The sequence below is a fragment of the Denticeps clupeoides genome, chromosome 10, assembly GCF_900700375.1.
Source record: "Denticeps clupeoides chromosome 10, fDenClu1.1, whole genome shotgun sequence".
Classification (NCBI taxonomy): domain Eukaryota; kingdom Metazoa; phylum Chordata; class Actinopteri; order Clupeiformes; family Denticipitidae; genus Denticeps; species Denticeps clupeoides.
This window is the reverse complement of record NC_041716.1, coordinates 19,262,023-19,287,942: the sequence shown is the minus strand read 5'-3', so window position 1 is coordinate 19,287,942 and position 25,920 is coordinate 19,262,023. Positions and strand designations below refer to the sequence as shown.

Here is a 25,920-nt window from a genome sequence, read left to right as displayed (position 1 = left end):
AAGTGTTTCTGATGACAAAAATCCATATATAATGTGAATCCATATTTCTTTCTCCGTGGCGGAAAAGCTGAGCCAAGCAGCACACGCTGATCAATGAACACGACTGCAGAGGAATTCTCGGGCTGCATGCTCCTCGCATCAATGGCATGGTATGGATATATCTCAGGCTTGTCCTTGGAGAAGATAGCCCCCTTTTTTTACAAATTCACTAATAAGCCTCTCTGGTGATTTGCTTTAATACCGTGTTACACAGACACGGGCGACCTGCATTTTATCTCCCTTGCACGTACTGGAATACCCCCTTATAGATTTGTGTGTGTGCAGGAAGAGAAGCAGGGGAGAGTGGGGGAGGGGAGAGGAGGAGAGAGGAGGGGAGCATCTCTTGCAGCCACTCAGCTGGTCGGATCGCTCGGCGATTGGCTGGCCAGGGAACCGGCGTCACTCTCGCAGGCAGGGGGGAGGCTTGCAGGCAGCACGGTGAAGCTGGGAGGAAACCCTTCTGCAAAGGTTTTCTCGAGCCGGATCAGCCTGTGTGCGGGGAGACAATCTTCCCCATACGTCATCTCCACTCGGAGCGTTGACCGTGCTTCCACTGGATCCTCCCTCGGCATCCAACCATGAACTACCTGCGCCGCCGCCTCTCCGACAGCAGCTTCATCTCCAACCTTCCCAATGGCTACATGACAGATCTTCAGAAGCCGGACCCCCCGCAGCCTCCCCCTCCGGCACCTGCCTCCACCGGCCAGGCCGCCCCACCTCCACCCACCTCCCCAGCAGCGGAGCGGAAGCCCCCGCCAGCAGCTCAGCCCACTGGGGCTGGGTTCTTCAGCTCCATTACCAATGTGGTGAAGCAGACTGCAGCCTCGGCGGGGTTGGTGGAGCAAACCCCGGTCACTGCACCCAAGAAGTTTAAGATTCTTCTGATCATCGATGAACCCCAGCAGGAGTGGTGAGTGGAGCTTTTTGGGCAACAGGTTTGGATTGTTGGGTGAAACCTTCTTCATCACATGCTATATTGAGTGTAAAATGTGTAAAATTATAAACATGTTGCACTGTGTGTGTGTGTGTGTGTTACAGATTGCATTAGGTCATTCGCTAACTAGCTCTCAGCTAATTATTTCATTTTGTAAAGGCTGAGTGAAGCCAGGATTAAATTGTTGCTTCTCCTCTTCCTCCCTGTCATCCTTGGGAAAAGAGCAGTAATTCAATTCAGCCTGAGAACAGGCTGAGTGCACTGAGCGGTGTGTGAAGGTTCAGAACTACAGAAGAGAAATAACGGTGTTCGAAGGTTCTCAGAAACCGAGATATCTGAGGAACACAAGCGGGCTCCTCTCATGGGAGCAGCATCTTCAGAAATCACAATCATGTTTAATGGCCAAGTATGATCGCCCACACGCAATAAATTTGGTTCTGGCTGTTGGTTCCTGTGAAGCAACACAGTCCAACACAATACAATACACGGTAGGGAGCAAAATGTACAACATACAATCAGGATCTTATTTACAGATAAGCACAGAATATAAACAAGACAATATCATTATTTAATTTCAATTGACATGGTTGCATGATGTGCTTTTTTATTGTTAGATCTGCTCTGGAGGGTTGCTAGAAGCACTGAAATCTGAATTCAAATATGTTTTCAAAAGTATTCAAGTCATTGAAGAAAGATTGGGGAAAACACGATCAATTATTGATATATTTATCCATTACATCAGAGTCCTTGTTAGCAGCCTCTTTACATATATCAATCAGCAACAACATTAAATCCACTTGCTCCATTTTTCCTACAAAACGACTCCATAATTGTTGTCAGGGCACATTGTTCTGCTGAAAGAGCCCCCAACAGATCAAGTAACTTCTTATTTTCAATCTTTATTCTATAGTGTTTGCATTATAGCAAATCAGGTTAAAGGAATGTTCAATATCACAACAGTAGTTTTAAAATATTCTCAATAAATCAGCTTCTATGTATAGTGTTTTTTGTGTTTGTTTTGTACATTATATGAAAGTGAAGTGATTGTCACACGTGATACACAGCAGCACAGCACACAGTGCACACAGTAAAATTTGTCCTCTGCATTTAACCCATCACCCTGAGTGAGCAGTGGGCAGCCATGAAAGGCGCCCGGGGAGCAGTGTGTGGGGATGGTGCCACCTCAGTGGTACCTTGGCAGATCGGGATTCGAACCAGCAACCTTCTGATTATGGGGCCGCTTCCTTAACCACTAGGCCACCACTGCCCCAATATACCTTATATCACAGAGGCTGAAGCATGACATTCAGGACAATGAGGGACAAGACCGGGGGAAATGTCCTGGCTTGGGAGCTTTTTTCTAGAGCAACAGCTCAGATTGGCTCTGACTGATTGGCCAGACAATTGTAACTTTGTGTCTCCATATACCAGAAGCTGCCTACGTGATTGCCGTGTTCTTAATTGTGATGATGTAATAACCAGGCCATCCTGCCATTCAGACAGACAGACAGACAGACAGCAAGGCTTTAAATATCGAATCTGCCCCATCACTGCCATACTTGTCGAAACAGTTGTATAAACAGACATGAACAGCAGTGTTAACGGCAGGGTGGCTAATCTGCATCATCAAATTTACTACAGTAGTAGTCCAGGGTCCTTGGGTGCTACCAGGGCCAGAACTGGATGTGCCAGCAACCTATACAAGATGAAAGCAGGACTCAAAACTTAAATGTCACAGATTTCTTTGAAGTGCAGGTCCTTAATCCACAAACAAAATGATTATATAACCTGCATGCTGTGTGATGAGAAATGACTAACAACCTGGCAGAACAGGTTGCTGGATGTTGCTGGAAGAACACACTATAGTCATGGCCCACCATGTTCAGTTCAGTCTTTTACTGCAAATCCCCAAAAAAACAGGACACCATCCTCTGCTAACACATTCAGATCTGACTCATATCTGCATAAAATGACAAACAGCAGAACATTCAAATTAAATTGTTCACATATACACTTATACACTTATTTGAGCAAACATTACAAAATCATTTTTACCTCAGTATTCCATGTCCCTGAAAGATTATTAATGTAGTAAGGCTGACATGCATGTTTACTTTAATAGCATCTTCCTTTTGCATCTTTGGTTTTCACTGGCACTGCAATCTGATCATCATCGTTTCAAAATCCCCTCACCATATAAACATAATAGTCCTAAGGTATAGTCAAGAACCCATATCTACCTATATAGTCTTAGCCTTCTTCACTGGTGTATGATGTATGTAAAAAAAAAAACACTCTACTCCAGAACACCCACACATCACGACCACATTGGCATCACTGCTGTGTTGAGAATGGTGCCACACTGTCATCACATCTGGCCAGCAGTGGTGCAGCGCTAAGAAACTGGTCATCGATGAATCAGATAATGGCCACACTTTACCGAATGAGACTGGCAGCAGCGGTTTAATTCCTTATTGTCCACAGCAGCAGGAGAGAAGTTGTTTCTGTCCGTTTTGAATGCAGACTTGCTCTGTGGAATAATTACGCAACGCTTTGCTTGCTGCATTTCAATGGCACATTGATTATGGTGGCAGTGTCACTCGACAAACTGTGCTAAGACAAATAAATGAATGGTTATTTGTGTAATCTGCAGGACCTGGGCTTTAAAGGGATGTGTATAATAAGCCTCCTGCATGCTCATCCTGTCGGCCCAAGATTTTAATTAAACCTGCGTTGGACTGGCAGCCCTGTCCCTTCAGCGTTCACTAGCGCCGAAGAGGCTGGCGTCGGCTTGGGGAGGGTGGTGCTCCCTTTCAAGGAATTCTTGAATCGGGAGTAAGTGGACTAATTGTACTGACCTGGAAAAAAATGTAAGAAAACATACACATAGTTTTTTTTAACTACTGATGAAATAGGAAAATTGAGATCTAACACTTGTATTTGCTTGAAATAACAACTGATAATTAAACCTCTGTACATAATTAAATATACAAATAATATAATTTGAGAAATTGATTTTATATAAATTGGGATAAAATCAAATAAATCATTTTTGACCTTTTGAAGTCAAACTCACTCTGTTACACACAGACCTAATGATACAGAGTAATAATATGCCACCTTAAAATGCCAGCATGAAGGGTATAGAGACATATTAGCATGAAGAAATTGTAAGTGTGTAAAATATATGCAAATCTACTGAAAACTAGAAAACTAGTCTTCAGTAATTTCTGTTTAGAGGTGACTTAAGGAGACTGAGAGAGCCTTATAATGCAGGGAAGAAGAGGAATAAATCCAGTCTTAATGTGGGAGAAACAGAGGGCCACTGTGGAAAACAACAAGATAAATTCAGCAGTGCAGGTTAGAAAGTCTCATCTTAGGTCCTCTGTGTGGTCAGCGACCATTACATTAAAATTCATGAGCTGTGTGTTGTTGCTGCTGAAGGATAACTGCAGGTGATAGATTTTATATAATAGAATACTATTAATCTGTGTAAAGGAAAATGATCAAACTGTGTTTTAATGATGACACTGCTTGGTTACTGTTTCTGCTGAAATTTTAGCACAGTGCACTGTTCATTATAAAGCCGGCATCCTTGCTGTGCATGCATTAGCAGACTCAGTATGATCTTCTGTGCATGGATTAGAGGTTGAGGTAGGAGCAAAAGTGGAGATGAGACCACTTTATGAATAAAACGTGGCTCAGCCATCTCTTGGTTTAGATCCTGCTTGCTTTCATTTTGTCAGAGTAATCAAAAAAACAAGAGAGGAGTATGAAGTACCACAGGGTTCAGTGTCAGGCTCTTTATTTAAACCCATCACCCTTGGTGAGGGCCGGTGGACCAGTTCGGAATTCGAACCAATTACGGTTTCGCTTTCTTACCCACTACGCTATGCCCCAACTGCCCAATACTTGGCTTTATATTTGTTAGTCAGCAGACAGATAAATTCATTATTGAGCTGAAGTGAACATCCTGGCATTTCCCCAGAAATGAAACTGATAATGCTAATCTATAATTATAGTTAGACGCCATTTATCTTTCTAAATTTAAAATAATTCTGGCACTTGATATAATAATTTTTTATTCTTTTAAACATAAAGAATAAGGGTAAATGTGCTACTGTCAGGATTGCCTGCAGCTGGGCTCCACACCGGAAGCCAATCCTGACGCCCCATAAATGCCGGAAGTTTCTGCCCGTTCGGGGTCGCTGGCATTTTCGTGAACTCTCTGCACGAACTTGACCTGATTTAGTTTTATGTGTTTTGAGTTCTGGCAATCGCCACACGCCTACGGGTTAGTTTCAGTTCATTATTTACGTTAAACTGTTTTCGGCCACCGCGCCATTGTTTCTTTGTATTTCGTTATTGTTTGTTATAATAAAACCCCCTTCCCAGTATGTCAGACCTCTGCGCTTCCTTCCCTCGTAAGTCCGTAGTCGTGACAGAATGCCAGCGACCACCCCAAAAGCGCAGAGGTGGAAAGCAGAGGAGAAGAAACGCCGCGAAGGACGCAGCCCGGCGCGGCGAACGCGGACGCCAGGGGAGAGACGCGCCGCCCGTTCTGGTGGAGTGTTTTCTCCCCGAGAAGCCGTGGTACGCGGCGCCGCGTGATGACGTCACCCCCGGGAAACTCCGCGAAACCCGGAAGCGACAACGTCGGCGGGTGAGTGGGCGGAGCGAGGACGTTGGCGTCGGCAGCAGCGAGGAAGTGACGTGGGCAGCGAGCGCAGAAGATGCGACCCCCACAATCTTCGCCATGTCGAGCCAAGAACTCTGCGCTCTGCTGGCCAGGCTCCCCGTGGACTGGGACGACACGGACGGCGACGAGAGCACGGGAGACGAGAGTTGGGCTCCGCCCATCGCGCCAGTCTGCGATCGTCGCAAGGTCCGTGGGGACCCACGTCACTTCCAGGGGGGTGAGAAGCGGCAACAACGGCGGCGTTCCTCCAGCGAGGAGGTGGGCAGCCTCCAGCCCGAATGGCCAGAGTACTGCCCATGGGAGCTTATCGCGCCATGGGTCCAGGATGTCCGCAGGGTGGACGACCCTTGGAGTCACCGGTGGGAGGACACGGATGACGAAAGCGATGATGACGTGGATTTTCGGTGGGCGGTCGTTGCCGGGATGGCTCCGCCCAGCGTGCGCGTCCGAGATCATCGCGGCGTCCGTGATGACCCATGTGACTTCCAGGGGTACGAGGTGGACACGGACGACGACCAGGATGACGCCGTTTGGGCAGTCGGTGCCGGGATGGCTCCGCCCATCGCGCCCATCCAGGATCGTCACGAGGTCCGTGGAAACCCACGTCCCTCCCAGCAGTGTGAGGAAAGCTGGTGGAAGAGGGCGACGGGAGGTCGCCAGCCAGCAACTGCGCTGCCGGGACTGCCTCGCAGGGAATCCTCCATTCCTGCTCCAGTCGCCGACCCGCCTTCCCTCTGCCCGGACGTTCCCCAGCGAAATGGCAGCGCAGCACCAGCGCCCACACCTGCTGGAGAAGACGTCCACCCCCCTCCACACCACACACCTACCACCATCTCCAGCGCCGTGCCCAGCCCCGTGTGGGACAGCCCAATTGTCCCGGGACCCTTCAGTGGGGCAGCAGACACTGATAAGACCACCACCATCCTCTCGTGTCTGCTTGGGTCAGCATGGGGCTGGAGCACAACCCTCTGGCAGCAGGGAGAAACAGACAGCAGTTTTCGGGACTTCCAGCAGAGACTGAGGGCGGAGTTTGATCGGCCAGAGCCTGAGCCAGGGATCGAACTCTGCCCCTCCACCACATCCAGCGCCAGTCAGGATCCGGGGCAAGAAGACCCAGCACTGGCGGGCGACGAGAAGGTCGCGCCTCCCGAGATTCTGGCTGTGCCCCCTGAGGAGGTCCCGGAGTGCTCAGAGAGGGAACTAGACGACCCTCTCTTCTGTCTGTCTCTGTCTGTGTGTGTGTGCGTGGCATATGTGTCCGTATGTCGCCCCCACTTCCCCTCTTTGTGTCCACCAGATGGCGACCCAGCCGCGGAGCCGAACCCCAGGGAGGAGGTTCCTGACCCGAATGTGCTGGTCCAAGGCGAGGTGGACAAGCCCCAAGGTACCCCTAAGTCCAGCCGGGGGGGGTGCTCCCCCAAAGAATTTTTTGGGGGGGTGCAGTTCGGGTTGGGGTCTCCTCCTGAGGGGAGGGGAGGTGGGGAAGCGATGGAGCTGGGTCCTCCGGTAGCCAGTGAGGAGGGCGGGCCAGGCATGGGCCTGCGTCTGCCTCCAGAGGGGTGGAGCGCCATAGAGCCCCCGGGTAGGCATGAGGACCCAGCTGGGACAGGCAGGAAGAGGGCCTGCTTGTCCCAAAGGACGCAGAAGGGGCTAGCCGGATGGTCTGGCAATGCCCCCCCCTTGGCACCAGGGCCGTGCAGCGAGAGGGGCTGCATAGTCCCAGAAGGCACCAGCCTGGGGTGCCTGGAACAGTCGCCAGAGGCTCTGGGACAATCTCCCTGCGCGGTGCAGGGGGTGACACAAGAAGTGTCAGAGGGGATGTGTGGAGACAGGGCCCACACATACCCAGATGGATCGGCCCTGATTATTGTGTGCAGGTACGAGAGTCCGGGGCCGCCATGCGGGACCACGCCGGGGAGCCAGGCCGAGGGTCCGGGGCCGCCATGCGGGACCACGCCGGGGAGCCAGGCCGAGGGTCCGGGGCCGCCAAGCGGGACCACGCCGGGGAGCCAGGCCGAGGGTCCGGGGCCGCCAAGCGGGACCACGCCGGGGAGCCAGGCCGAGGGTCCGGGGCCGCCAAGCGGGACCACGCCGGGAGCCAGGCCGAGGGTCCGGGGCCGCAAGCGGGACCCACGCCGGGAGCCAGGCCGAGGGACCGGTGGCCGCCACGCCTGACCACGCCGGGGGGCCAGCCCGAGGGACCGGGGCCGCCACGCCTGACCACGCCGGGGGGCCAGCCCGAGGGACCGGGGCCGCCACGCCTGACCACGCCGGGGAGCCAGCCCGAGGGACCGGGGCCGCCACGCCTGACCACGCCGGGGAGCCAGCCCGAGGGACCGGGTCCACCAAGGGGAGGATACAGCAGGGCAGGAGCCCTGTGGTTGCCGCCGTCCGCCCCGCCGCCTCCACTGATGGTACTGTTGGGGCTCCGAGGACGTAGCCCTTGGAGGGGGGGGGCTCTGTCAGGATTGCCTGCAGCTGGGCTCCACACCGGAAGCCAATCCTGACGCCCCATAAATGCCGGAAGTTTCTGCCCGTTCGGGGTCGCTGGCATTTTCGTGAACTCTCTGCACGAACTTGACCTGATTTAGTTTTATGTGTTTTGAGTTCTGGCAATCGCCACACGCCTACGGGTTAGTTTCAGTTCATTATTTACGTTAAACTGTTTTCGGCCACCGCGCCATTGTTTCTTTGTATTTCGTTATTGTTTGTTATAATAAAACCCCCTTCCCAGTATGTCAGACCTCTGCGCTTCCTTCCCCCGTAAGTCCGTAGTCGTGACAGCTACTATGCCTGTAAACCCTTGACAGCATCTCAAGGAACTCGAACCACACCCTCTGTCACGTCCATGGGCTGAGGTGGTGCCAGGTGCAATGGATCGGGACTCCCCAATCAGGTGCATGGGCACCTGCTGTGACAGCCCCATGGCCCCGGGGAGTCACACCCTCACAGCGTGGACATAGACTTTCTGATCTAAAAGCCTGCAGACCAGGATCAGCTGACAGGAAAAAAAAAATCCCCCATCACAGCTGCCCTGTCACACACATCTTTGTATTTTATATTTTTAAGATATTAGACTATATTGTACATTGTTGTTGTTTTATACTCTTGTGCTTGAGAGACACCATCAGCCAGAATCAAATTCACTCAATAATTGTGATGATTTTGAAGAGGCAAAATTCTTTTTAGGTGACATTAACCTTTTAAATTAGAATATTTTAAATGATGCATTTCTTGACTTTTTACACCATTGAAATTGCATTGTGTTATCTTAAAATGTCCATAACTAGGTGTAAATTAGCTTAGTCTGTGTGGACTGCATTGCAGGACCCAAGATTATATGGATAAAAATTATAAAACATTCCGTATTCATACACACCCTCACATTCTGAGACATGTCATCATGCTTCAGTCTAAAATCCAATATGGAATGAATGAATCATTGTGCCACAGCAAAAGAGCTGTAACTGAGAACTGAGCATGTACACAATATTCTGAAGTTACAGAGAGTCCAGGCCATCTAACAATTTCAGTGTACATTGTTCATGTTTCAGGGCCAAGTTGTTTAAAGGGAAAAAGGTGCTTGGAGATTATGACATTAAAGTGGAACAGGTACGTCCATACTAAGGTCATCCTTGATATCTTGTTCTGTATAATATTTACTGATTTGATCAATGTTGCTGTTTTTAGGCTGAATTCAGTGAGCTCAACGTTGTGTCCCATGCCAATGGCACCTGCAGTGTGGCTATGCAGGTGTTAAGGAACGGAAGCAAAGTGGTGAGGTGAGCGTGCACTCCGTGCAGACAAAATGGCTGATGCAGTAATATGGTAGAGAATGTTATTTAAGGTTGAATTTGGAGGTGAATGCATAAGAACGTAGAATTAGGTCTTTACTGTAATTTGAATGCCAGATCTGTAGCCTTCTCTTCAATAATGTTACACAAATCAAATTGAAAATAAGGTTAAAAAACCTTCGAATTTTCCATGTGCTCTCCTTTCAGATCATTCAAGCCAGACTTTGTCCTCATTCGACAGCATGCATACAGCATGACTAAAAATGAAGATTTCCGCAATCTGATCATCGGGCTGCAATATGCCGGGATTCCCAGTATAAACTCCCTGGACTCCATCTACAACCTCTGTGACAAACCCTGGGCTGTAGGTATTCTGTCAGTGTCTGTGCACCAATCATGCACCAAGTAATTCTGTTTTTTAAAAAACATTTTTGATTGTGTATGAAGGTAAATGGACACTTTTGCATTTTATTTGTCATTTTACTTCCTGTGCATTAACCCATTGACAAATTATTTAAGCATGTAATCATGTGCACAATTTTATTCAAAAATGTATTATCTGATCAGCCACAACATTCAAATCACTGACAGGTGCAGTCAAGAGTCAGACATATTAGGCAGCAAGTCAGCAATGAATTATTGATGTTTCTTACCGCGTCCTACCAAGGAACATCAGAACTGGAACCTGGGGCAAAACAAGAAGGTGTCCTGGTCTGATCCACCGTTACCCATAGAGCCCAGTATTTCTCGATAGCCCTCTTTCAGTACAAAATCAATACGACAATGTAAAATCAGGAATCATTTGAAGAACACGACAAAGGCAGTGTTGGCATGTGATCAAGAACGTGGAATGTGCTGGGGAAAGTTGTGGGGTCCAAGCCTCCACTAGTCAGTTGTGTTTTAGAAACGCCCTACATATATTAGTTGGTTAATGTTCTGGCTCATATGGGATATGTCTGTTCCTTCTAGTTTGCGCAGCTGATATCCACGTATAGGAGCCTGGGCCCAGAAAAGTTTCCTTTGATTGAGCAGACGTACTACCCTAACCACAAGGAAATGGTGAGAAATGTCTTGAGGGAGATCACTACATCTAGATCAGTAGTCAAATCTATCACCTATATATCTGTGGCATCAGTCATTTTAATGATACACAACAGCTTCTTACTACATGACAATAGAGTCTCCAATTAGAAAACACCATTTTTCTCTGGTGATTCAGGTGACCATGCCAACGTTCCCTGTTGTGGTAAAAATTGGACACGCTCATTCGGGAGTTGGGAAGGTAAGACGGCGTTAATTGCTGCTGATTTTTCAAGTAATGCCGACACACCATTACCCACACGTTACCCAGAATGGCAACGTAACAAGAATGGGACGTTAAACTGATTTTTAAAAGTCTTGTCTTAAAAAGGTTAAAGTGGACAATCACAGTAAATTCCAGGACATTGCCAGCGTGGTTGCCCTCACCCAGACCTACAGCACATCAGAGCCGTTTGTCGACTCCAAGTATGATATCAGGATTCAGAAGATCGGGACCAATTACAAGGCCTACATGTATGTGAGATTGTCTGATCATATGAACAGCGGACTTGTAGCATTCCTGCCTACAGGATCAAATACAGTTCTCTTTTATTTATCAGGAGGACTTCAATCTCAGGAAACTGGAAAAGCAACACTGGCTCTGCCATGCTGGAGCAAGTAGCGATGACAGACAGGTGGGTATGTTGACCAGACAAGTAAATACAATGTGCCAGTGCCAGTATTTTAAACTGAAAATGCCCTCCACCATGTTTTTTTTGAGCCTGTGCAGTACATTCAAGCATAGATGTCAGGCACACTAACTCGTTTGGAAGCCCCGCCCAACTGATCTCTTCTAATTACAAATTCAATGCTGTAAAAATTCATTTCTTGGGGGAAACCTAAACATTTTTTAACATATGAACCAAGGAATTTTTAGATTTTTTTTTTATTAGATACTGGCATATATTTGTATTAATCACATTTGTATCAATGACATCTGTCACAGTTACATCAGAGGTATTGGAGTGTTTTTGCATCATTGTTACACTACTACCATGCCAAGCATATTTCTACTGATTTTTATGTACTTTTAACAGGTATAAGCTTTGGGTTGACACCTGTTCTGAACTGTTTGGAGGATTGGATATCTGTGCTGTCAAGGCCATACATGGCAAAGACGGCAAAGATTACATCACTGAGGTTCGTGGCATAAAGCAAATTGGATTCTTTACATTTTCCTGAAATTTCGTAATTGTGAATCAATTAAAGGTACGATCACACTTGAATTAATGCATTCATGCAGATTGAGAGTGCCATACATTTTTGATAGGTGGTGGGATCCTCCATGCAGTTAGTGGGAGAGCATCAAGCGGAGGACAGACAGCTCATCTGTGACATGGTTGTGGCCAAAATGAGTCAGGTTTTGGGAAAAACACCCATTGCTGCGCTGCAAAGGCCAACCACTATTCAGCCAACCCAGGTACAGTACTTCACGCATGGCTACTGAGTGACACCAAACCATCTGGAGCTTGAGCACATTGGAATATCGGTTTTACTGAATATCGTGAATCCTTCAAATTAGTTATTTTAATTGTTGTGTTTAATGTGTTTCTACCCATCAGAGCACCAATGAAAAGGAAACAACTGATCTAAAAAAGACCCCGACGCAACGGCCCCCACCACAAGGTTGTTTACAGTACATTCTCGACTGTAATGGTGTTGCAGTAGGACCAAAACCTGTCCAAGCAAACTAATTACACGATATGAGTCAGTTCAGTAAGTGATTTGCATTTGATTGGTTGGTTATGGTTATACAAATTGACCCCGTATGTAAGTAACAGGATTCGGGACCAGACATTCATAGATGTGCTGAAAACTGAAAACAAAGAACTCTGTGTCCTCCTGCATGGAGTGTTTAGTTGGCCTGGGCTGTTTTTTCCTATGCAGCATCAAAACAAACACTCCACTTTTTATTCAGATTATGTTCATTTATTTATTCCACTTTTTTGTGCGCTTGTGATGGTTGCTTTTGCTCCTCTGAAGGTGTGCTTTTGTTCAGCTGTTGTCAGTGGTGTTCAGAGCAAATTGTGCCTAAATAGTGTTGCTGTTTTCCATTTGATTATGCTTTATATTATTCTTTATTTTCTTTTATAAATATTACTCATAGGTTTCCATTTTTTGAGGCACACTTATAAATGCTCTTTAGACAGTGTGCAGTTTGACATTTGTGTGTTGGTGTGTATGTGTACGCTTGTGTGTATGGCCATTGTGGAAATTATGTTCAAATATGTATAGATATATAAACCAACATGAACATATTTTAATGCACGGGTGGTTTTAAAAGGTTAAAGGTGATTAAATGTAAGAGTTTATGCGTTTCGTGAATCCATTGTTAAAATATTGCTATATATTTTGTGCAATCTCAGCTTTGTGAACATGTTAAATTACGTCTATATATATATAAAGTGTGTTGTATGTGTCACCCAAATGGTATTTTCAGAATTTATCTCTATGCACAATGCAATTATAGGATCAGAGGAATAATTTAACAATCAAGACAAGATTTATGAAATGACAGATGTAAGCTTATGAGCCAAAGGACATGCCTGACTATTTCACTTAATGAGATTTAGCACTTACGGTCAATTTCGTATGAATGAGCCCCATTCAAATCTGGTGGGCAGCTGTGGATAAAAGTCTATTTATGAATTTTGGTGACTGATGTAGATTATTGAATGTATGCCATTCCTAAGTGTAATACAGGCAACATCCTCCTGAATGGTTCTTAATTACAACAAAGTAATAAAACACAGCGATTGTGGAGCTTCCACTAATGATTCACACTGCAGTAATTGTATTCATGCAGCAACAACATGGCATAAATATGTTGAATGGATGTCTGTGCCAGGGCCTTCTGGTTATAAATGAGCTTTATTAATGCTTATGTACTAGTTCTGAATTATAAGGTAGGCTGTATCTTGTTGAATATGTTATTTAGAACCTTTCACACATTTTTAATTGGAATCATTATGAACGTGTTCACATATCCTCCTTTGTCAATCAGGTAATCCTAGTACATGTTTTAAGCCATATTATTGATCAGTACTGTGAATGATGTGAATGTGAAGGAAAGAAAGTGGCCCATGTGGTATCTCATAGGATGTAAACAGTTGCTGTTTATTTGGAATTTTAAAAAACTATCAGAACCTCAGTCAGCAATGCAGGAGAGCAGTGCAGCAAAACAACAACTGGACCATATATTGCAAATTATTTTGTTGTCACATGAAATACCATTGTCCTATTAGTTAAGATAATTTAAGAGAAGAAATAAAAGCTAATTTTTATTGTTTTGTCCAAAGTACATGTAAAAATTATTAATTCAAATCAGTTATAAATTATTCTCACTTATTACATTAAGTCAAACTGTATGCCATCGAAAAGACTGAACACTGCCCTTATTCCACTTCTATTAGATGTATGTAGTCCACTCATCTCTACTCAAAAGTATTAACTGTCTAGGACCTGCATCTATTACTATTTTTATCCGTCGATGGACTTCAACACTATATGAGGTTATTGTGCATTTGTAATAAGCAAAGTGTTTGTCATACTTGTACTGTACTGGTGCAAAGTGGTACTGTATAAATGAACAAGATTTGTGTGCTTCGTGTGTTATTTCTTGAGCTTTTTATTCATATTTCAGAAAACACGGGCAATGGAGTACAGATGTTGATCTCGATGGCCTGGGATGTAAATACTTGTTCAGGACTTCAGTGATATCCTGGCAGTCCGCATTCCAGATGTATAGTGAATACGTAGCCACCCGGGCTCTTCAGAACAAGGTTCACTTTGTGTCATGCAGTAACTGTGGCAATAAAGCCTCTTTTGCAATATATCAGTGCACAGCGATTATTATTATTATAGAGTCTCATGTAAAGTTGGACGCCCACAAGCAGCATGTCCCCCACTCACAGTCCATTGCATGGAAGGCGATGTTCATGCAGTATTGTTGTGCATTGGTGTGCCTTCAGCTCTTGAAAGTATTATTGTACTGTGGCTTTCAATGTCTATTCAGTTTTTTTAAATTGATGGAATAAAATTGAAATATCAAAGGGATGGGTGATTTATATCGATCCTGAACTGGATTTAATATCATAGTGTTTCTCGTACTGAACATAGGGGGCCCAGTGGAACCCCAAGGATCAATTTCTCAAAGTCAGCAGTCCTCTTCAGGGCCAGCTCGCAATGCCTCTGCCTCCAGGAAAGCAGTGCAGGCGCCGACCCCACATTCTGTGGGTCAGGGAGTTTCGTCGGACGGCCAGCACGGTCAGCCTCCTCCGACCCGGCCAGCCAGAGCCGTGCCTCCCAGGCGGCACAACTCAAAAGGCCCCGTCCAGCCTCTGCCGGCTGAGGAGGAGCCGGCGCTCGGGCCTGAGTCGCAGTCCGGGCCGGAGAGGGAGGCAGCGATCCTTCATGCAGCAGGTGAACAGCGAGCTGCTCCTGACAAGGGACAGTCACACCCACAGCTGAAGTAAGTCACTCAGCTCAGATTCAGTGTGATATAACCTCCATACCTGAAATAAAGTTGCTATTCATTCCTTCATGTTATGTTTTGCAGTAGTTTTGTCAGATAGTTTTGATCTGGGGAGTTCTGTGTTCTTTTCTTCCAGCAAATCCCAGTCCCTCTCCAATGCCTTCGGACTCGGAGACCTCCCGTTTTTCAGCACAGCCGGCGAGGAAGTGGCAAAGGCCGAGACAATTCGCAACCTGCGCAAGTCTTTCGCAAATCTCTTCTCTGACTAGTCAGTCGCCGAAGCACATCAGCAGAGGTCATTAGATAAACACACACGACTCTCGTTCGTAATGAAGTAATCAGCCATTATCATGTGTGCATATGATTATTGTTCGTGTGCCCTTAGTCTGTTGATGTTCTGTAATTCAGCACTAGACCGTATTTACGTGTACGTACTTTGTTATCAGTTTGCTGATTTATTTGCCCTTGCGCCCAGGAAGACATCGTGTGAGGCGATCCCTGCCACTCCTGGTTAATGCAAATCATTTATTCACACATGCACAGAGGCGCTTAGGAAAAATGAACTTTGTTTGTCAGGTGCTTTATGTTATCAGACATTATGATGTTAAACATTACAGAAAAAAAAGAGGCAAATAGCATGCCGCCTCCTCACGTTGTCGCTTCTCTTTCTCTAGCCTGCAGTGACGTTGTTCTGTGTTTGTGTGGCTTCACAGCCGTCCTGTGTGTGTTTTAGGAGAACATTGTAATTTCTGCCCTGTAAGCAACTCATGCAAATTAAAATATGTGTGTTCTGGCTGGGTTGGCACATTTATGTACCTTGGCTGTCCCTTACTTAATATCCAAGTGTCACCACACCCACTTACAATACAGTCTAATGAAATTTGAAAATTTATGAAAGGAAAGACAGTTTTGATGAGAGTAAGACACTCGAATATAAACCAGAAGACCACCAAGTCATGGGTTCAAACCCCAATTACTACAATTGTGTTCCTGAGCAAGACACATAACCCTGAGTGTCTCCAGGGGGACTGTCCCTGTAACTACTGATTGTAAGCCGCTCTGGATAAGGGTGTCTGATAAATGCTGTACATGTTGGAATTAATCCATTTTGCCTTAAATTAAAGTGTTTGTTCGATCTGTCTGTAGATGGTGCTCTATGCATATGGTCTCTGCTACACTTCCATAGCAACCACAGAACCATCAGCACATCTTGCGCATTTTGCACATCATGCTGAATTGTGTTTATAATGTGGACTTCTGCACATGGGGACATGTGGTGGCACAGCGGTTAGTGACGTGGCCTCATGCCTCCAAGTTCGTTAGTATAAATCCTGGCTCTGGCTTTGGGAGTTGACACGGTTTCCCTCCGACTGTGTGTTATGTTCATACGTATTGGACATAGATATATACACTAGATGTCATGTTGACTGGAGCGTCTATGGGAGCGAATGCGTCGATAGAGCCACCATCTTGGGATGGAGTAGCGCTCATTTTAAATGAATGTCTGTCAGGGCTAAAGTGGCATACAGAACGTAAACCTGCAAATTTGAGAAGTGATTTTAAGTGGTCCGTTACAAAACGCCATACATGTATTTACGAATAAATTGATAGAGAAGCTTTTTTTATTATCATAGCCTACTTGTATATTCAAAATGTATTCTCCATATCGGTATTTTTTCATTCAAAATAAACTTAAATTACGCTCCTGCTAGAATGCAGAACAATGCAAACTCAACACCTCAAAAATGCCATGTTATTAAAAGATCCTGGCAGTCTTCATGATGAGCCTTGTAACGTTACCAATCGTACATTTATACTTATGCGTAAATTCAAAGCAACAGGCATTTGTGTGGATGTGTAGAAAACTATAGACAATGAGCTCTACACAATGGTTTTTTCAGACAAGTTAAATACTTTATTTTTATGTTTAATATGAAAGATAAATATTCATTTATCTGCTTATTTGGTAAAATGTGGTCAAGAACTGTAGACAGTGAACAGTGGTCTGTAAAATGAATAACGTTATTTCTCGAACACAAAAGATCGCAACATGAAATGTTATGCATTGATTCTTCGTTTGCTCATACTTACAGCCTTACGCGGTGCAAAAGTCCGGCATCTTCGCTTGTACCGTCAGAGAAGCGTGGTTGAATGAGCTTGGAACCCCGTCCAAATATGGCGGCAGTATTGGCGCATGCTGAGTGGCTGAATGCAACATCTAGTGTATATATCATGGGTATCATGGGTATTATGGTTGTATGTATGGGTTAAGGTGAAGTGATTGTCACATGTGATGCACAGCAGCACAGCACACGGTGCACACAGTGAAATATGTCCTCTGCATTTAACTCATAACCTTACACCACACGTGTGACCCAGACCCAGAGGTCACTGACCCACTGTGCACTTAACACACTGCAGCCAGGAACATGCACACTCGCTGCATTACTCGTGTCTTTTAGCTCATCAATGAGGAGACAAGGAGTGGAAAAAGGCATCCTGCCTTCTTAACATTCATAGCATCGATCTGCGGCCACTCAGTCCCACGATATTACCCATGGTGCCTTGACAAAAAGGAACCTGTACATAATGACTGTCACACAGTTGTGGAAAGTGAGTGAGTATGCTGTTCATATGTAAAATGGCAGACCATTTAATCATGTGATTATATCGCCAGCATTCAGCACTAATTTAAGAATACGTGCTGTGATTAAAAACAGTCGGTGTGGTCTGAAGAATGCTCTCCATGTTTTTCTCCCGCACACGGCACATGACAAGATCACTGTTGCCTTGAACAAGTGACTGTTCCATAATGATAGAGGTGTAACCATGGTAATACACAGGATCAACTGAGCAGCCTGCATTTTCACGCAGACTTGATAAGTCCAGGATCAAATGTAAAATGGCCTCCTGCCCCAATACCTGGTCATCTTTGGATTGGTAACCCATGATGACGACCAGGTAAATATCATTTTAACCTCTTAACTGGTTTACTATGGAGCAGAGAACGTGAACATCTGGCTGCCAGGCTTGTGCAAAAATGACTGGTTGTGCAAAAACGACACATCTGAGGATATTTTCCCCATATAAATGTATAAAGTACAACCTCCTTACCAAGGATTGTTCTCTTCAGTAAACACTATCCATTTTGTAATTCGTGGAACTTACTCAAAGGACAAATTTACGAAACATCCTTATCATAAATGAAGACCTGCGCAGTTCACATTTTCCAGTAGCATCATGAAATCATCATCATCTTCCTGTTTAGTAAAATCGCAACATTGCCGCCTACGGATCGATTGTGATAAAGAAGCACTTCACTTGTAGTATTACTGTAGCATGAGGGAATTATCTAATATTACACCGCATATTACATAGCATACTGCTAAAAAATCCAGAGAATCCAAACTAGCCATCAATCAATTTAAGACCCAACTGTTCCGGAAAATACTAATTCCACTATGTTACCATAGTGATGCGGCGAGACTCTACGTCTTCCACACCCTTGAGATATGAGTCTTAAAAAAGGATTTGCACTTAAATTGCAATAATAAAAAAAAACAAAAAACGCACAGCCAGACTGTCTTGTGACATTCAAAAGTGCTGCACTTTATTTTTACAGGAAAAGCTTCAGATTCACAGATCTTCTGAGCCGAACAGAACAAGACAATGGAGCAAAGGTCATAGTTCAACTGTAACATTTACACTGTAACATTATAAAGAAACTTTAACTTAATAAAAATGACCAGATTAAAACACATCTTATCTTCATTGTCAGTACAACTTTACAAGGTATAGCAGAAAAAAAAAAAAGACTTGTGATTATTACCATGAAACCACGAAATGGCTCTAAAGGAGGTCAGACATTCTGCAGTGTCACTGTCATTTAACAGGGCTGCTTACATCTGCACTGAAAAGCACGAAAGGTGAGTCTCAGTCTGTCCTCGGACATCCTGGAACCCAAATACTGTAGAGGGAACCCACGTTCCCATCCCAAACAAGGACAGATGACTCCTCTCCTGCGCGGGTTCTCTTCATCTAAAGGCCGACTTCTAGAATGTTCCAAGGACATCCATCCGTCCCCGTTCAAGCCCTTAAATTATGTGGCATGGCAGGAAAACTCGTGCTAGAAAACAGGCAGCTTCATGGAGGTCAAAGTGCAGGAATTGATGTCCTCAGCATGCGCGGCTCTGTGCAGGGACGGCTCCGAGGCACTGCGGCTGATTTTGGGGAGGGAGTGCTGCAGCAGCTCGATGGACGACAGGATCTGCAAACGATGCAGAGAACAGCACTGAAAACCGGGGTCACTGCAGCGAACAGGGAGGGACGTGGGCAGTCTGCCTTCATCGGACCGATCTGGAGGCCTAAGGTCTAAGTCCATATGTTTCCATGTTAATGGCGCTGCAGTTGTAGCTGGACAGACTACCATACTATACGGGATGGTTACTGATTTACTGATTGGTCTTCATATAGCTCAGTCAGTCAGAGGCAAACAGTCACCATGCTAAAAGTGGCAAAATTTACAGCACGGAACACGCCCCATGGGGGCAGTGGTGGCCTAGTGAGTAAGGTGCCACTGAGGACACATTTCGTCGTGTCACCGTGTGCTGTTCTGCAGTGTTTCACGATGACAAAAACAATCCGTTTCGCTTTTAAAAGGCCCTTGTGGTTACAACGTTATAAGAAAGTAGGTGACAATATTTTGGATTGTTCTGTCATTTCTGGGTAAAAGTGTGAATTGTGGAGCGTGACATTCTGTACAACCCTTGTTCTCAGCAAAATCTCGGCGGCCAATGAGCTCCCAGAAACCCAGAGAAATGTGGTCGCTTCCGACCCTTTTCTCATGTTTGGTTATGTTAAATGGTTATGTTACTCATTTTTGGACGGTGAAGATTTTCACTGGGCTCTGCTCAGTAATTCTGGGCCTTTCTCACATGTTCCAGCGGCCAGGGCTACCTGAGGGAAGAGAGGACGTTCTTCCTTGGACTTCTTGCTGCAGTCGGCAACCAGCCTCTTCATGGCTTTTGGACAGCTTTTGTACAGCTTGCTGAGGTCAGGAGACAAGTAACCCCGTCCAACCATGAAGATGATCTGAGAAGTACAGCAAATATTTTTTAAAACAAAGACCAGACAGGTTTGAATATCCAAGCACCCACACGAGCGGCCCACAGAGAGATAGAAAGGAGGCTCCGGAGTAGCCAGCTTGTCTCGTGGTCTGGGGACGCAGGGGAGATTGGATTACAGGCCTAAATTTAGGTCAGGGGCTCCAAGGTGACTGTCCTGCTGGGAGAATTCCCCGTCAGCTGCAGCTACACGGCTCCTCGGTGTCTAAAAAGAGCGTCACAGCCGTAAAGCGCAGGGCGTTCGATGCATTCGGCAGAATTCTACCCCGTGTCTGTGGCCTTACCTGATCTCGGTTTCCGATGTGGGCGTAGGGAAGCTCGCCAGTCATCAACTCATATAAGACGACGCCATAGGAATACACGTCCGACTGGAAACTGTACGGATTGTTGTCCTGCATTCGGATGACTTCGGGGGCCTGGTGAGAACCAACGAGGAGGAAAAAAACCAAATTACGTTTCTAAAAAAGTAATAACAAAAATATCTGTACTAAGGTTGTACTAAATACGGTAGATTTAGAAAACATCTTGGACAAACTAAGATAACCTTAAAATGGTTTGTACTAATTCATGAAGCTTTTAAAGTAACTCAATACTATCTGTTTCTGATAATGAGCCGATATTAAACTTTTAACACACTGAGCTTCTCATAGCATTTGGTGTAGAGGTGGGGACACATTTACAGAACAGCTCCTCCTACGTATGACAACAGGGCACAGGCCAGAAGGAGAAGTGACTGCAGGCGTAAAACAAGGCCGAGATGCAGCCCAGCCTGAGTAGGTAGAGTCATTGCTGGAGATGATTCTCACCATCCACAGTATGGATCCAGAAGGCTGCTCCACCTGATGAGAGCCGCTCCATCTGGCCTTTACCGTAGCCAAGCCGAAGTCCCCGATCTTCACGGTCAAGCCTTCATGCAAGAAGATATCTGACGTGGTGTCAAGGTCCATTGCGGTGGTGTCTGAGGTCCATCGTAAACTCTGGAGAAGCGTTACAGTAAGGATACTGTTTGATTTCATGTCTCGATGGATGATGTTCTTGGCATGCAAGTAGCTAGAAAAGAATTCACAGAATGAAGAAGGAAGTCAGTATCAAACATTGGGCTCATGTCACTTTTTAATTTGTGAAAACATGACTCCGCAACCAAAAGGGGAATTCTTCATACACATAATTATCAAGGATTTAGTTCTCGTTTCAAATATTTATGTAAATCCTGAAGACCCTTTTGATCTTATACTAGCAAACAAGCCCCACGCGTAGTACATAGTGTTCAGCAGTTCTTAAAAATGGAATAACGGAAGAAAAAAAGTGAAAATATAGCATCTCCGGGCCACATGCGTTAACGGTGCTCAGTCGCCGTACAGCAAAATTGGACTAAAATGTAAAATAATATGCCTGGTGAGAGGTTCAGAGCCTTACTCCATGCCCTGAGCAGTCTGCCTGGCTATGTCTATGAGCTGAAACATCTGGAAATTGGTCTCCAGAACATGGAGATGCTTGTAGAGGCTGCTACCCTCACACCACTGCGTCACGATGGCCAGGTTGTCTTTCGTCATGTATCCCATGAACAACAAGATGTTGACGTGTCGAGTTTTCCTGCAGAGCCAGAGAAATACAACAATATGAATCTCGATGTGCAGCGCGGCACGCGATGCTGGAAACGAGGTTGATTGTGGAGCAAGTCTCTGACCTTAATACCGCAACTTCGTTACGGAAAGCCTGGAACTGCTCCGGCGTGGGATCGGCGACCTTCAAAATCTTGACGGCGACGTCGCCTGCACGACAGAGGAAATGCTCGGCGACCGCGCCCACCGCAGCGGCGTAAGGAGATTAGAAAAAGCAACGCTCACCGTGCCACTTCCCTTTGTACACGGTTCCGAAGGAGCCCGAGCCAATCCTGGAGAGACGCACCACCTCGTTGGCCTCGATCTCCCAGTAGTAGCTGGAATCTCGCTTGTCCCTGGAGCGCTGGAGGGGAGCAGACGTGGCCGGTTCCGACCACGAAGCAGGCGTTACCAGCGCCGTGCCACGAGTCGCACCCCGAAACGCACTTCTCTCTACTCACTATCCTGTTTTTCTCCTGAGAGCTGAAGGACGCGGCCCGGCCCTTCTGCGCTGGTGCTGGAGGTTTGGACTGGGACCAGCCTGTTGGACTCTGACTGGGAGAACTTCCAGCTGGAGAGAGAAAGATATAATATCTACCGAAGATGACAGCTAGCATGACATTGTGTTACAATTTCTTTGGATGAATACTATTTGTTTTAAGAACATGTCTTTGTGGGATATGTGACTTACCTGACCCATAACCCTGCAAAGCATCCTACACACACACACACACACACACAACAAAGAGAAAAAAAAACATAATGTAGCTAAAAGGACACAGTTAGTGTGTAAAGGCTGAGCTGGAGTCTAATAGAAAAGTGCAATACCTACTACTCTTCAGGCATAATCGGCGCTATTCGGGTAATCTAGCTACTCCACATCACAGCAAATACACAAGGAGAAGGTGAAGGTGGGGAAAAGGAGAGCGTGTGAAGGACAGAAGAAGAAAGCAGGGCGGCGGCAGGAGGTCCATATTAACAGCAGTGACCGATTGGCGCGAAGAAGGGGACAGCGAGGGGCCGGCCTCGAAGTCGTGCGGGAGGAAGAGAGAGAAGCGATGAACGGACAGACAGATAAAAGGCCTGACGTGAAGCACCCTCTGGCGGGCGGGGCTGCTACCTCGATCAAGCTGCTGTCGACGGGCACGGTGGTGCTGACCATGTGGACGTTCGGGGTGGACGTGGACCTCTGCCGCTGTGACAGGGCGGAGCCGGGGTGAGGGCAGGGGACGGTGTAATTAAAGGCGTGAGGAGTTGAGTGTCGGTGCTGCGAACTGCAACGGTAAAAACAGTGTTTTATACCGGACTCCGCCAATGCAGCGCAGCCTTAATATCATGTCAATATTTCTATGGCTTGGTCCACATATTAGGGTAGTAGTAGCCTAGTGGGTAACACACTTGCCTATGAACCAGAAGACCCAGGTTCAAACCCCACTTACTACCATTGTGTCCCTGAGCAAGACACTTAACCCTGAGTGTCTCCAGGGGGGGACTGTCCCTGTAACTACTGACTGCAAGTCACTCTGGATAAGGGCGTCTGGTAAATACTGTAAATGTAAACATTATTAAAGCTCCAGTTAAAAACCCTGTGCTGGTTTGCCATTTTAAACGTCAGGAAGGGATTGGTTTTGAGGCTTTACTGCGTCTCAAGCTGCATCATCCCTCCAGACGACCTCTTCATTTTGCCATTTTTTATTGATCAGATACTTGGGTTGGACTGTGCCACGTAACTCGTCTCGTTCTAATGCTGAATCGAGTTCATGGTGTGAAATCGAGTTCTGGTGCTTGTTAGAGGGTTCACCTGTTGGGAAGTCGGGACAGGGACTCCCGCATTCGCCGTGATGAGACGGAGGGAAGCGACGGACCACCACTTTCACCAGGAGTGGCAAACAAACTAGGAAACGGACATTTTCGGATATTCACAACCCTTCTAATATAAAATCACGTAAACACTATTTGCACCGAACGAGACAAAAGAATCCACGTAATATGTATACTGCCCGGGACGGAGACTCACAGAAGCTGTCTGATGTTACTCCAGTCCACACACATGGTGGGGACTTTCGTGCTGCAGTGTTCATGGAACTTGTAGCCGCACGTTTGGCAACGGAAACCGTTTAGAAGGAACTTCTGGCATATATCACAGAACGCCAGCTTCAGAAAGGTTTTCCGGACCTGAGGAGCAGAGCCGGAGATTTGAAGTCCGAGGACGGGCGAAGCAAAGCAACTTTAAAAGGGTCCGCGAACAAACTTACAAAATTGTGGGTGGTCAGGGGTACGTGATCCAATACCTCCACAAGCAATTCTTCACCGATGAGAGAAGCAGAGTCTGTGTTCCAGTCCATACGAGACTTTTTACTGATAACGCACATGTTAATTGTAAATAAATATTTATTAATTGTAACTGAGCATTCATAACTGTCCTAATGAATAAAACTTTCATCTGTGTCTGTGGACACGATAGCACATGGGGAGTATTCACTAACGTCACATCAAGTACATACATTCGTTTAAAAAAAATCTACAGCTTCACATCATGTGAATCACTGCAGCACAGCACACGGTGACACAACGAAATGTGTCCCCTGCTTTTATAACCCATCACCCTCACCAGGAAGAAAAAAGACGATTCGATAAACAAAGAACTGTGGGATCATGAATTATTCAGTGATGTCGTGGTGAAGCGGGTTCATTTACCTCCTTTGACCCGGGTGCAGCCTGAAGACGGCACAGCACTCGGGCTGAAGACCTCGTACCTTCAGAGCTTTGATAAGGCAGCTGTGCAGAGTCATTCCAGGCCGGACGTTCACCTTTAACCGCACACACAGAGACACGCTCGTAAGTGCAGGCCCGCCATCGCCTGACCGTATGCAGCGACCGCTGCCGCCGTGTGAGAGTGTGGCTTGTGACTGACCACGGTGCGCTGCTGGTTGGGGAGGTAAACCCGGATGGTGCTGCTGGTCCGGGAATCCGGGATTTTGCTGTTCTCCGAGGAACGCAGCGGACGGGAGAGGCTTTGCACCCCGGCTGGAGACGTGCTGGGGCTCTCGAACACAAGCCCATTGCCAAGGTTCCTTAAAGCCCCGTGGAGGTGCTCCATTGGTAGATCCCAGTGTTCCAAAACCTGCAAAAGGCAAAGAATTTCAAAGAACAACGAATTAATCATTTAAAAAAAAAACCATTACTTGCAAAATGGATGCTAAAGGTCTGTTTCCTGAACAGATAACAGTACGTTTCTGTTGTGATGTTAAACTGCAAGCTTGCGACGCACTGAAGCTCATGAACCGGCCCCCTTACTTTATTCAAAGTAATAATAATAATAATAATAATAAAATACGTGACTTTACATATATTAGTGGAATGGATACAATTCCAGATTACAGTGTACAGCGCGTTTATTCTGCTCTGATGGAAATGCGGGCCGCTTTTAGCCTCTGAACTCTGCTGGACGGACAGAAGATAAAAGGCTTTTCCTGCTCGTTTTCCAACAATGGAGGCCCGACCCGAACTCCAGCCACCGCCGACACAGCAAGATCCAACTTCGCCCAATTACCCAGGAAAAGCGAGAGAGACAGAGAGAGGGACAGAGAGAGGGAGGGAGGGAGGGAGGAAGGGACCGCACCGCTGGAACGGCGATCCGGCGATCACGGCGCGGTCAGCGGGCTCCTGCCGAGCGGAGCTGGGAACTTCGGATCCGCCATAACTTGGAGGAGAAGTGGCGAGTCGATGACATCATCACACTGGCTCCGGATCCCGCTCATTAGCACTTTCAGAATGCATGAATGTATATGAATGTGTGCGTTGTTTTTTTTTTGTTTTTTTTAAACTTTGCAGTAATTATGTCTCGTACAAGTTTTAACCTCGCAGTTTACAATGTTAGTTATGGTCAAAAAACACTTTAATGACCCTGCATGTCTGTATTAAAATCAATATAACAGCAATGTAATATATATTTACAGTGTTTGACAAACTGACAGTTTTAATTCTAAAGATCAACGTGTATTAATTAATTTACTTTACACCCCCCTCTATTATTCTACAGTATAAAAGCTCTGGACAGTTTTATTCCACAGACTCGTGCCTCTAAACCGCCAACATGACGCAGATTATCATGAAGAGCTTCAATGCTAATTCATAACATTAAAACGGCTTTTGCAACAAATCCATATGTTATTT

At 46.0% G+C, this 25,920-nt stretch overlaps 2 protein-coding genes and 1 long non-coding RNA gene across 3 annotated transcripts; 2 read left to right on the top strand and 1 right to left on the bottom strand.

Annotated features, from left to right (window-relative positions):
- The first annotated feature begins 388 nt into the window (after positions 1-388).
- On the top strand, positions 389-15,811 carry syn2a (synapsin IIa). Its single transcript, XM_028994651.1, has 13 exons — positions 389-949; positions 9,227-9,284; positions 9,363-9,454; positions 9,674-9,830; positions 10,436-10,525; positions 10,686-10,748; positions 10,878-11,020; positions 11,107-11,181; positions 11,584-11,686; positions 11,817-11,966; positions 12,109-12,172; positions 14,666-15,017; positions 15,157-15,811. The coding sequence occupies exons 1-13, from the start codon at positions 618-620 to the stop codon at positions 15,287-15,289; spliced, it is 1,812 nt and encodes a 603-aa protein (XP_028850484.1). The 5' UTR covers positions 389-617; the 3' UTR covers positions 15,290-15,811.
- A 2,817-nt stretch (positions 15,812-18,628) lies between these two features.
- raf1a (Raf-1 proto-oncogene, serine/threonine kinase a) lies at positions 18,629-25,482 on the bottom strand. The gene is made up of 16 exons (XM_028992828.1): positions 25,367-25,482; positions 24,659-24,868; positions 24,442-24,554; positions 24,000-24,102; positions 23,762-23,919; positions 23,546-23,638; positions 22,865-23,018; positions 22,436-22,460; positions 22,206-22,315; positions 21,991-22,108; positions 21,831-21,915; positions 21,560-21,736; positions 20,950-21,193; positions 20,428-20,559; positions 19,977-20,111; positions 18,629-19,287 (listed from the first exon to the last, which is right to left on the bottom strand). The coding sequence occupies exons 2-16, from the start codon at positions 24,842-24,844 to the stop codon at positions 19,147-19,149; spliced, it is 1,974 nt and encodes a 657-aa protein (XP_028848661.1). The 5' UTR covers positions 24,845-24,868; positions 25,367-25,482; the 3' UTR covers positions 18,629-19,146.
- Positions 20,312-24,931, top strand: LOC114797773 (uncharacterized). The gene is made up of 2 exons (XR_003750981.1): positions 20,312-20,562; positions 20,853-24,931. It is a non-coding gene; the product is annotated as an uncharacterized LOC114797773 (long non-coding RNA).
- Positions 25,483-25,920: the final 438 nt, after the last annotated feature.

Bases quoted from the DNA above. Each gene is read 5' to 3' on its own strand.
- raf1a (XM_028992828.1), bottom strand. From the start codon at position 24,844: ATGGAGCACCTCCACGGGGCTTTAAGGAACCTTGGCAATGGGCTTGTG. The intron at 24,103-24,441 runs GTAAATGAACCC...GTGCGTTATCAG, and splicing joins CTGCACCCGGGTCAAAGGAG to TAAAAAGTCTCGTATGGACT. The intron at 21,916-21,990 runs GTGAGCGTTGCT...TCTGTCGTGCAG, and splicing joins GTACAAAGGGAAGTGGCACG to GCGACGTCGCCGTCAAGATT.
- syn2a (XM_028994651.1), top strand. From the start codon at position 618: ATGAACTACCTGCGCCGCCGCCTCTCCGACAGCAGCTTCATCTCCAAC. The intron at 10,749-10,877 runs GTAAGACGGCGT...TGTCTTAAAAAG, and splicing joins CTCATTCGGGAGTTGGGAAG to GTTAAAGTGGACAATCACAG. The intron at 11,182-11,583 runs GTGGGTATGTTG...TACTTTTAACAG, and splicing joins CAAGTAGCGATGACAGACAG to GTATAAGCTTTGGGTTGACA.